Consider the following 12,051-nt stretch of genomic DNA (forward strand, 5'->3'; position numbering starts at 1 on the left):
CCGCACATTTTGGGTGGTGAAAGGTCAAGGTCATCCTTCAAGGTCAGAGGTCAAATATATGTGGCCAAAATCGCTCATTTTATGAATACTTTAACAATATTGAAGATACCAACTTGATATTTGGCATGCATGTGTATCTCATGGAGCCGCACATTTTGAGTGGTGAAAGGTCAAGGTCATCCTTCAAGGTCAGAGGTCAAGTATATGTGGCCAAAATCGCTCATTTTATGAATACTTTGGCAATATTGAAGATACCAAGTTGATATCTGGCATGCATGTGTATCTCATGGAGCCGCACATTTTGAGTGGTGAAAGGTCAAGGTCATCCTTCGAGGTCAAAGGTAAAAAAAATAAAATTCAAAGCGGCGCAGAAGGGGACATAGTGTTTCTGACAAACACATTTTTAGCTCGCCTGTTTTCGGACAAAACCCGAGCTATTGTCATTGGCAATAACGTTTTCAATATTTAACATAGCAACTTGATATTTGGCATGCATGTGTATCTCATGGAGCTGCACATTTTGAGTGCTAAAATTTCAAGGTGAACATCATCCTTCAAGATCTAGGGTCGAAAAACAATGTCGAGGGAACTAATAACCTTTAAATGGACATAGTTATCTCACCTGCCCACGTATACAATTTTGTTATATAAATCGAAGCTATATAAATAATATATAAATAAAACTATACCCGACCCCAACCCCCCCCCCCCCCCCCCAAACGACCCCCCCCCCCCACCGACTCTCCCCCACCGACTCCCACCCCAACCCCCTAACCCCCACCCCCCTGACCCCACATTTTTTTTTTTTACATCAAATACATACGTGCCGTGCTCTGTGGAAAGGGGGTTTATTGCATATGCGTAAAGTGTCGTCCCAGATTAGCGGTGAACGGTGAAGGTCATACTTCAAGGTCAAATGTCAAAAATATAGCTTCATAGCGGCGCAGTAGGGGACATGGTGTTTCTGACAAACACATGTCTTGTTTTACTTGCGAGTCCTGCGTCATTGACTAACAAAAACCTCTGGGGATGCAAAGTTTCGAATTAGGTGAGTCCCAAAAATGCATTGAAATTTCTATAAAAAAATAATTTCGTTTAATATTTGGACTCATGCTTTCAAAACGGGGTCTCGTAGATTTTTAAGTTATCGAGTCCCAGGACTCAGATGAGAAAATTTGTAAAAATATCACTGAATGTGACGTACATACGGTTGAAAAAATTCCGTGCCTGCAATATGGAATATCACAATTAATAATATATATTCTTATTCCCCGTAAGGGCTGCCTGTACCCGGCTTGTTATGGCGTGTTGCGTCACTGGGCGGCGCCGTCCGAGAGGAGCAGAATGGTGTCCGCCGTGCTCTCGTGTGAGTATGACCTGGGGCCCGGGCACTTTTAGAGTCCTAAGTTTGTGTCAATTATGTTCAACTTCACACTTGAAATCCATATTCGGGCGAAACGTGTCGTACTGATTGAAATTAATTTTGTTTTTGTTTTGTTCAAACAGTATTTAAACTCAGAAAAAATCACACATCATGTCGCACAGACTGACATGCATGTAGTTTTTTTCTTTATTATTAAATTAATAACGAACCGAGTTCTTACATATTAACAAATGTGTGAACGTAGAAGAATTAATTCATGAAAAATACCATCTGCTCTTGTACAATAGCTCTAGTGTGGCATATACTATTTTGTTAAACCGGTAAAGTTGTCATATTTAATCAATCACGTAATGCGTTCCGTATTCAGGTTGTTACGCTGGGGCCATTGTCGGTTTTCCCATCGCAGGCGCAATCACGCACTACCAAAGTTGGCAGTACATTTTCTACTTTTTCGGTAAGTCGTGGTAAATTAACACCAGAAGTTCATAAATAATAACGATAATTTTTAAGGGTTGGCTTTGCAGTATAACATCGTAGCAAAAAGGCATGTAAACCAATCCCCATGACAATAAACAATTAAAAAAAATGTATTTTTTAAGTCCGGCTCAACTTCACATCTTAATGTGAGAATTAACAACTAAAAATAAAGTTTTCTCGTGTTGTTGCTAGGCGGACTGTGCATCCTGTGGTGGTTTCTATGGGCGTTCTTCGCTTACGAAAAGCCCTCCCACCACGCCGACATCAGCGACTCGGAGTTTGAATTCATGACGCAATCGCAGGGTGATGACATCATTGATTATGAGGTTTGAAATCTTTAGTGGAATTGTCGCAAAATTATTCGAGTTAGTACCACTATTCTCTAACCTGACCTGTAAGATGCAAAAGCAGTTTATAAGCAGTTATTGTTTTTCCCCTATTAACATAAAAACTACCCAAAATATGTCCAGCTAGAAAGTACTTTGAAATTAATGTGCAAAGAAATGTGTTATTTTTTCCATTAGATTAAACCCTTAAAATTTATACAAAAGAAATAATTCAATCTGTTTATAAAACATTCTACGGATCAAGTGAACTCAACCATGGGTGCTTATTATAAAATTAGCCTTACCTCTGGATTTCCGGTTTGCGCAGAGGTAACCAATAATATATTCTAAGCAGTTTAGGATGTTTTTAATGTAGGTTCGCTTCGAGGTTGCCCGCATACGTGCTCGTATATTATAATCCCTTTAATTCCTAAAGATGTATGGGTAATTGTTTGCATTTGTGTGGAATAAAAATCGGTATACACATGAAAGGTATGGGGACACAGTCATACAATTTCGTCAAATTTCTTTGTAAAATTCCTTTAATGTTGGCTATGTTTGTCCTAAGAGAGTCAATGGATTTGACAATGAATAAGCGATTCGGGCTTGAAAGCTTTTTAAGATAAAGTAAATTAAGTTGTGTTGCTCCTACAATGTTATCACTATATTATATTTATCCACACAACTTGGTATGTTGAATGCATCTTAAGTGCAAATTTGAGCAAGCATTAATTGAAAGTTTACTTACGCGGCTCAAGATAAATGTATACAAAGGAGACCAAGGTTCAGTTAATTAACTTTGGTTCACATAAAAGGGAATTTTTGAGAAAGAAGAAACACACGTCGACCAGCCGTCTACAATGTTGCGCATACTTATGTACACCAGACTTGGGCATTATTGTTTATTTTCATTTTGGTTCACGTCAATTTAAGTGTGAGTGTTAAATACAGAATATATATCTGCCCAATGGTAGAAAGTCTAGATCCATTCACCCTTACTTACGTTGATAGCAGAACAACCTGTGCGCGAAATTTAAGTGTATAACGTATTCCTAACATTGAAGCTTCTTGGGGGACAAACGCTAACTGTTTTTTTCACTAACACACTTCATCGCCCACATGAATCCATAGTCCACTATTGATTTCATTACATGTGTATTTTGAAAATCATCAGTAAAAGCAATTTTACAACATTAAAAACATAAATTTTATATATATAAAATGGGTGTTGCGGCAAAGGTATAGTCCGATGTATTTCGGCAGAGCATTCAATTCTGGTCATACGCTTTCAACATTTCACAAGAAATATTGCATTTAACTAAATATACGGGTAAATCTGGTGCGTAGTTTTTAAATTTTTATTTTCTAGAATGTAAAAATCCCATGGAAGTCCATTCTGACGTCACTTCCCGTGGCCGCGATTTGCCTGTGTCACTTCGTTCGTCAGTGGATCCTAAGCCTCATGTTGACCAACGAACCCCTGTATCTGAGCAAGTTCGGCTTCAATATTGCTGAAGTGAGTTCTTGTGACGTACTGTAATTCGCATGTCTATCCGTTATATCGACCCTTTTGATGAGTACATACGAATTTTGGAAGTGGCCAAATACAAAACGCGCATGTGATTTATATCAATCTATAGTAAAATGTGTATTTTTGTACATAACAACGAATACATGTACTTTATTTAAATCGGTATTGTTTTGACAAAATACTGGCTAAAATTCAGCTCCAGGTAGAAATCTGTATCATGTACAATGGTTCTCATAATATCGGCCCTTCTGATGATTGCTAAGATTTGTTACTATGCGCATGTGCTTATTCTAAATAGGATCTTAAATATTTTTTTGTTTTATGAAACAATAAGCGGCATATAAAACATTTGATAAAGCTATTACTAATGCAGAAACAAACAAACATATTAGTGTATTACCTCATTTAAAAATCATAGCATCACTCTGGTATAAACATTACCTGCTTTCCAATAAATACCGAAAATCACGAGAATTATCGTCGTAATAGTCATGGATAACCAACAAATAAATTACAACTTAAAAAAAAACATTAATTTTTCAGCACTTCTCGAGCGTTGCTCGTTAAAGTCACGCTACTATAAGTAGGGTCGATATTATGAGAATAAGAGATACTCTTAAGATTTCGGACACTAAATGTTCGTATGGTCCGTTTTTTTTTGTCAAAATAAATATTTTTTGTTGCGCTAAATTTTTTGAACATTTGGAGTTTCGTCCATAGTTACCGATAATAACTCATAATTTTCGGACAGTTTATTTCACAATTCTATTTAACCCGAATTCTGCCCTATTTTGCTTATCTCGTGACACTTTAATTATGCGTGTAAACCAAAAGATTAAGGTTATAAAACCTGACAGACGAATGCCTTAAATTATTGAACCATTGTGCGTTATTTGGTAAATAACTATGTATTCCGATACTTTAACCTAACAGCTTTAAGTGAGACATATATACAAGTCATTTATACTATACAGCGTGGTATTTTACAAAAACATGCTATTACTCTTTGATACACATTGCATAGCCGTCTCCGATCGTCGATGAAATATGGTTAGAGCGTCTCTAAATTTTCAATTACATATTTGTTGTCTGTTAGTTTTCAGACACCTGTATTTTTTAATATTTTTTTTTATTTTCGGACACATACACATAATTTAGCGTTAGATTTCCCGGGTACGTTTTAGTTTAATTTCCGTACCGGGGTACATTTTAGTATACTTAAGAGTATCCGGGGTCCATTTAAGTAGTACCCGAGCCGACAATGTCCAATAATTAGCGATAATTACCTCATTCCGTAAAAAGGACCAAGTATTGTACCGTAAAGATTTTAAACAGATTGTTAATTAACCAGAACTGTATGTTTGTAAGTCGCGTCCTATATATAAATACACTTGTATGATTTGAATGCTTGTTAGTGTTTTGCTATTTGCATAGTACGATTGCTAGACAATCGGAGTCTTTGCTAGTTTTTGATATTGTCTTGCCTTATGCTAAATTTCCAAAGTATTTTTATCATCATTACAATGTATTTGAAATAGTCTGGTTTAACGCTGAATGTGTACAAATTGTAGGTTTTTTTTGTTCGCTATTTAATTGCCCTTTCTGAATATTACCCTTCTACAAGGCCTTTCCTTAGAGGCGAAAATTTAAGAGCAAATTGTATTTAGGATACCCGCTTGTGCCTTGTTCTAATTTAAATGTTATTATTTTGACAATTATACGGTCAAACTAATGATTAAAAAATCATTTGTCTAAAAATCTTTGAACCAGCTTGTCGGAATAAGACAAACACTGCTACTATTGGATCAGAGTGTTATGTTCTTAACTTCTTTACTATTACTTGAATGTATATTTTTTTTAAACTAAAAATCAAAGCTTAAAAAGTTCAAAATGAGAAATCCTCAGAACCTCAAGTATCCCCCTGGTTCCAGGCAGGTGCTCTGGCCAGCCTGCCTCACGTGGCCAAGATGGTGATGTCGGTGGTGAGTGGTATCGTGGCTGACCTGCTTCTCAACAAGAAGTATCTAACCACCACCGTCGTTAGGAAAATACTCGTTGGCGTTGGTAATATTACATATTGAGCTAATCATATGAACCATACATTTCCTTGTGAAATATAGTGTTTTACATTTTTTTTGTAGAAGAACACTTTGTTAGAAATTGGCGTTTAGCGTTGGGAGTATTGGTGGTTCCGGCTGCGGTAACGTTCAGTTCTTCATTTGAAAACTTACACACTCATACGACTATGTAGATTCTGTTTAAACGCAATCGATTGATATTTGTTTCATATAAGTGTTGGGCTGCGTATACCTTTACTCCGTAAGTGTAATAAAACATTTGATTTCGATAACTAAAAACAACCTAGCGTTTTCAAGGTGCAGAATCACGTGACTTTGTGGGAACCGATAAGAGGTGCTTTTTCGAATAACTTTTTTAAACTATTTGTCTTAAAAATTTCAAATAATGCATAAAAGACAGATTTTTATGCTGCTTATGGCAGAATGAAATACATCATATTTATTTAATAATTTTATTTAATAAGCACGTGTTCTGGTTAAAAAATCTATGTGTATTGCATTAATTTATACGGTTATGCTTCACGCAACGTTAAATTTGTCACCGATTTCGGACGTATTCAAAGATTTATTCTTATACCTTATAATATCGGCACAGACTGCATGAGAAACTTTTTTTTATGCACAAGATCTAAAGATTTATGCAAATGAATTTTAATAACTTGAGATATTTGCAAACATAAAGCTCTTAACGGTGTGTTTACATTCTGTCCAGCCCGTGTATAAACCACAGGGAAAAGTCTCGATTTTACTACATACTATATATATATATATATATATATATATATATATATATATATATATATACTACCGTTATTATATATAGTATATAGTAAAAAATCGATACTTTTCCCTGTGGTATAAACCTCCGAAAACCCCGTTGCTTATACACCCTGGTTACATGTGTTTTGTGATAAACAATTTTTCGGCCATATTGTGAACTGGTCCGCTGTATTTTGTAAATGAGAGGTTGAATCAGACTATTTGATTTGTGTGCAGGTTTCGGCCTTGAGTGCGTGGGTTTCCTGGTACTGACCGCTCTGTCCGGCGGCTTAGCCGTCATCATAGTCCTCACCATGTCCATAGGGGCGTTTGGTCTAACCACCTCAGGTGCGTAGATACAGGCAGATGTTACACTTCAGACAATTATAAAATTCTTATGACAACCATTCTCGCTTACTTAATTAACCTTAAATGTTAACTATTTTATTTATTTAGTAGTGTTCACTTTAACGACATGTTTTGGTATCATCTGCCAATAACCAATACCACGATTCCAAATAGCATGCCGGTACTTTTGACTTGAGCCATCAACATTTTGACAAAAAACAACACATGTGACATTTTTTTAAAGTGTTCATATCTTTTTAAATATGAATTATTTTTATAGGTTGGTCAGTGAATCACTACGACCTTTCAACCCGTTATGCCAGCGTCCTTGTAGCGGTGACCTCGACCTTTGGCACCATTGGTGCCATCCTTGTTCCCATAGCAATAGGCCACCTGACCGTTAAACAGGTATCATAACGGGCGCACAAATCAATACATTGTGTATGTTGAAGCAAATGTATAAATTGGCTATATTCAAAACTTATAACACAAAAAAGAAGCTTGGCGTCTGAAACACAACAATAAAATCAAACATGGCGTTCAAAATACTTTGCTTTCTTATGCGATGAATGATTTTAAATGGGATAAACTTGTATGCATGTTTGTATTTTAATTTGTGTGAATGTAATACCATTATAAAATTATTGCACGTGACAGAAATTGTAAAATGTTCAATACTTATGTATTTTTTAACGTAAATGTTAAAAATTGATCATGCACATCTTCATGTCATAAGGAACAATCAATGCAAGATTGAATGTTAAAAGTGAACGAGGAGTTCTCTGCTTAAATTTGTGTATACAGACAGACAGACAACGTCTATGCTGATTATATCTCCATGAACCACGTGTCAGACTGTATAATAAACGTGTCAACAATAGTGAAAATATGCAAATATAATTGCCTGTCCAACCTTGCATGTAACTGGCTCACTATATAACTTTTAATTACTGCAGGACCTTGCTGGCTGGGCCAACGTGTTCTACCTTACTGCAGGCATTATACTACTGGCAACTATCTTCTTTCTCATCTTTGGCTCCGGTGAGTTAGTTTGTGTTACCCTAGTCTTTGATTGTTTGCATGATGCATTGGTGAAAGTTGCTTAATGTACTTGGATTTACTACAGTCCTCTTAATCAAGTCTGTGTGTATGCATGTTAATCAGTGATGCACAACTCTTATTTAAATAACATGTTTATCACTGGTTAGAGGATCTTTGGTGTAGATCTGTATTGATGGATCACTTGATGAGTTATTCCCATTTAATGAAATCTTCATCTTCATAGCATCATTTATCCCACTACATATATTAACAAGATTTTTCTTTCTAACTATTTAAACTCGAGACTGTTTCCCCATGATGTTTGTGTGGTTAATTTGATTAATTATGTTATGATTCCACATTGAACATGGAGCAAGTATATTTGTCCCCTGCCTTAGGAGAGGAATATAGAATTCCGTCTGTCCGTCACAAAATATTAAGGGATGTATCTCAGAAACTATATAAAATATAAACATGATACTTCAAGGATGTATAGAAATTAATGAGAAAAATTTCCATGAACACATGCTTTAACCATACACTTTCTTAAATAAGAGTTATTGCCCTTTTTTCTATGATGTGTTTTTACCAGATTTCAACATAAAACTTCATGGGTGGGTAGAGATGAATAAGAAGTTTCATAAGCAAGAACCATAAGTTCCATAACACTACACTTTTTATGCCCCCCCTTCGAAGAAGAGGTGGTATATTGTTTTGCACATGTCGGTCCGTCCACCAAATGGTTTCCGATGATAACTCAAGAACGCTTACGCCTAGGATCATGAAACTTCATAGGTACATTGAGCATGACTCGCAGATGACCCCTATTGATTTTCAGGTCACTAGGTCAAGGTCACGGTGACTAGAACCAGTTAAATGGTTTCCGGATGATAACTCAAGAACACTTACACCTAGGATCATGAACAGACTGATTCATGAAACTTCAAAGGTACATTGATCATGACTTGCAGATGACCCCTATTGATTTTCAGGGCACTAGGTCAAAGTCACTGACTCAACACAGAAAAATGGTTTCCGGATGATAACTCAAGAAGGCTTACGCCTAGGATCATGAAACTTCATAGGTACATGGATCATGACTCGCAGATGACCCCTATTGATTTTCAGGTCACTAGGTCAAAGGTCAAGGTGACTCGAACCAGTAAAATGGTTTCTGGACCATGGTTTCTAGTGACCTATTGATTTTCAGGTCACTAGGTCAAAGGTCAAGGTCACTGTGACTCGAACCAGTAAAATGGTTTCCGGATGATAACTCAAGAATGCTTACGCCTAGGGTCATGAAACTTCATAGGTACATTGATCATGACTCGCAGATGACCCCTATTGATTTTCAGGTCACTAGGTCAAAGGTCAAGGTGACTCGAACCAGTAAAATGGTTTCTGGATGATAACTCAAGAACGCTTACGCCTAGGATCATGAAACTTCATAGGTACATTGATCATGACTCGCAGATCACCCCTTTTGATTTTCAGGTCACTAGGTCAAAAGTCAAGGTCATGGTGACTAGAACCAGTAAAATGGTTTCCGGATGATAACTCAAGAATGCTTACGCCTAGGATCATGAAACTTCATAGGTACATGGATCATGACTCGCAGATGACCCCTATTTATTTTTGTAGGTCACAAGGTCAAGGTCACAGTGACAAAAAACGTATTTACACAATGGCTGCCACTACAACTGACAGCCCATATGGAGGGCATGCATGTTTTACAAACAGCCCTTGTTTAAATATGCATTATTTCCTTTAGAGAAGTTTTCTAATACTGTAATTTTTTAGGGCTATATCTTAAATAACATACAAGATTTTAACATAAATCTTCATGGGTGTATACATATCAATGAGTATAATTCCCTTGCACAAGAACTATTACACTACACTTTCTTAAATAAGAGTTATTGCCCATTGCTGTTTTTGTATAATGTTACTTTTTAGTGCTATACATGTATCTCAGATAAGGTACAAGATTTCAACATGAAACATCATGGGTGTAAAGAAATCAATGAGGAAAACACTGCATAAAACAATAATTATACCGTATATCGAGGGATTTGCACCCATCCATAAACAGAAGTTTAACACATATTATCAACATCCAATATTGCAGGCGAAGCTCAGAGGTGGTCCAACCCTCCAGCAAACTTCTGCCTCATTCAGAAAATTGATCCTTTGGCCAGAAAACCATACAAGGCCCTCCAGGTTCAAAACTGCCCACCCTGTAAGACTGGGTATACGCCAGTAGGCAAAAACACAACTGTGATCGCGAGGCAATCTGATACAATATTACAACCAGTTGCCAATGGTGATGGGACGGCGGACAAAAAGGGAAATGATGTGTCTAATCATGAGGCCAATGATGTTCATAATAGTGGCAACATGGAAGTTATTCTCATCTCTAAAGATTCTATAAATGATGAGTTGGAACTGGAGTCAAGTTTTGTCGTTAAAGGCCACCAAAGTAAGGTAGCAGTAGATGGTGAGGTAAAACCCGAACCTGGTCCAATTATGGACCAATCCAAAAGCTATAATAGTGAGGAAGTGAAATGTTTTATGGTCAATTCTGAAGCTAATAGCGATGACAAAGGGTCTGAATCTCCGTTACACGCCAGCGAGGGACAACCTTATAGCAAAGCAAATACATCTGTTGTTGATGATATCAGTGCTCTAGCCAGTGTTTGCCATCAGTCAGAAAAGTGCAGTACATTACAGGGTAGTATAGGTGACAAACCACCAGTCAAAATAACGGGGCAGTTTCATCATCCACTAGAACACTGTAGTGAGAATAAAGATGGTACCAAGCAATCTGTGAAAGATGAAGGAACTGACACACCTGATGGTGACACCAATATAGGGCAATATAATGAAGCTATGCAAGACATGGGCCTGAAAAATGGGCCCAAGAAAGGTGAAAGTAAAACAGAGTCCTTGGCTCTTCAGACAGAGATAGATTTTGCTTTGAATGAACATTTGATTGATTAAGATATCAATTAGGAATTTTGTTCTGATATTTATAGTTTATAGTACCGTTATTTCTTGTCATAAAATATTCTTGGTGTTAGAGAACAATTTTCAGGCAAATGATTATGTTTCAATCAGCCCTTTAAACTAGTTTATAGTGGACTGGATATGCATTTTAATGTACTGTATGCTTTTAGTTATTATTAGTAGTTTGAAAATAAAATGTTACGTTTTTTGTCTTATTCCTATGTATTCTTACTGGCTGTTCACAAATATAAAGGAGCCCAAGAACAGAACAACAAACAAGGTAAGCGAGTGGTAAAGACCACTGCCTCAGAATGAAACTACATAAACTTGATAAAGACAACTTGATACATAGGATAAGATAACCATTTTAGACAAAAAAGCAAATTTTATCATAGTTACATCTTTTCATGCATTTATGTGTAATGAATAAAATATAACTGTGCAATTAATTGTGATGTTTTGCAGTAAACAAAGTAAGCCAATCCTCTCTGGAAAGCCTGAAGCTTCTATCATCTTGTATGCAAATAAGACTGAATTGGTTCTCCTTTTTCCAAATACTTCTGGCAGTCGATCACAACTGCCCTACTTGGAGCTACACGGAGAAAAGGTGAACAAATAATTAAACGAGGGACAAAAACCAGGTTCATTGTGAAAAAAGTCTGATAAAGGGAGACAACTCAAAATGAACTTTTGAACTGAACATACACAATTAAACCCCTTTGTTTCAAAATAAATATTTTTGGTCGTGGCGACCTTGACCTTGGAGATATTGACGTGATTTTTTCGTGCAACACACCGTCCCATGATGGTGAACAAATGTGCCAAATTATTTTAAAATCTCACAACAAATGACATAGTTATGGCCCAGACAAGCTCATTTATGGCCATTTTTGACCTTTGAACTCAAAGTGTGACCTAGACCTTGGAGATATCAACGTAATTCTTTTGCGCGACACACCGTCTAATGATGGTGAACAAATGTGCCAAATGATTTTAAAATCTCACAATGAACGCCAAAGTTATGGCCCGGACAAACTTGTTCCGCCCGCCAGCCCACCGACATTCACCCATCTAATAACCATTTTTTTCCTTTGGAAAACC

At 36.6% G+C, this 12,051-nt stretch overlaps 1 protein-coding gene across 3 annotated transcripts in view; it reads left to right on the top strand.

Moving 5' to 3' along the window:
- Positions 1–11,158, top strand: part of LOC127871426 (vesicular glutamate transporter 2-like) — a 43,242-nt gene extending 32,084 nt beyond the window's left edge. For all 3 annotated transcript variants that reach the window (XM_052414350.1, XM_052414346.1, XM_052414361.1), the window contains exons 5-13: positions 1,279–1,366; positions 1,752–1,838; positions 2,054–2,187; positions 3,557–3,703; positions 5,650–5,782; positions 6,793–6,903; positions 7,184–7,311; positions 7,860–7,944; positions 10,073–11,158. In XM_052414350.1, the coding sequence (XP_052270310.1) occupies positions 1,279–1,366; positions 1,752–1,838; positions 2,054–2,187; positions 3,557–3,703; positions 5,650–5,782; positions 6,793–6,903; positions 7,184–7,311; positions 7,860–7,944; positions 10,073–10,944 (1,785 nt within the window). In that variant the 3' untranslated portion in view covers positions 10,945–11,158. The remainder of the gene's footprint in view (positions 1–1,278; positions 1,367–1,751; positions 1,839–2,053; positions 2,188–3,556; positions 3,704–5,649; positions 5,783–6,792; positions 6,904–7,183; positions 7,312–7,859; positions 7,945–10,072) is intronic.
- The last annotated feature ends 893 nt before the right edge of the window (positions 11,159–12,051 follow it).

The sequence above is a fragment of the Dreissena polymorpha genome, chromosome 1, assembly GCF_020536995.1.
Source record: "Dreissena polymorpha isolate Duluth1 chromosome 1, UMN_Dpol_1.0, whole genome shotgun sequence".
NCBI classification, from domain to species: domain Eukaryota; kingdom Metazoa; phylum Mollusca; class Bivalvia; order Myida; family Dreissenidae; genus Dreissena; species Dreissena polymorpha.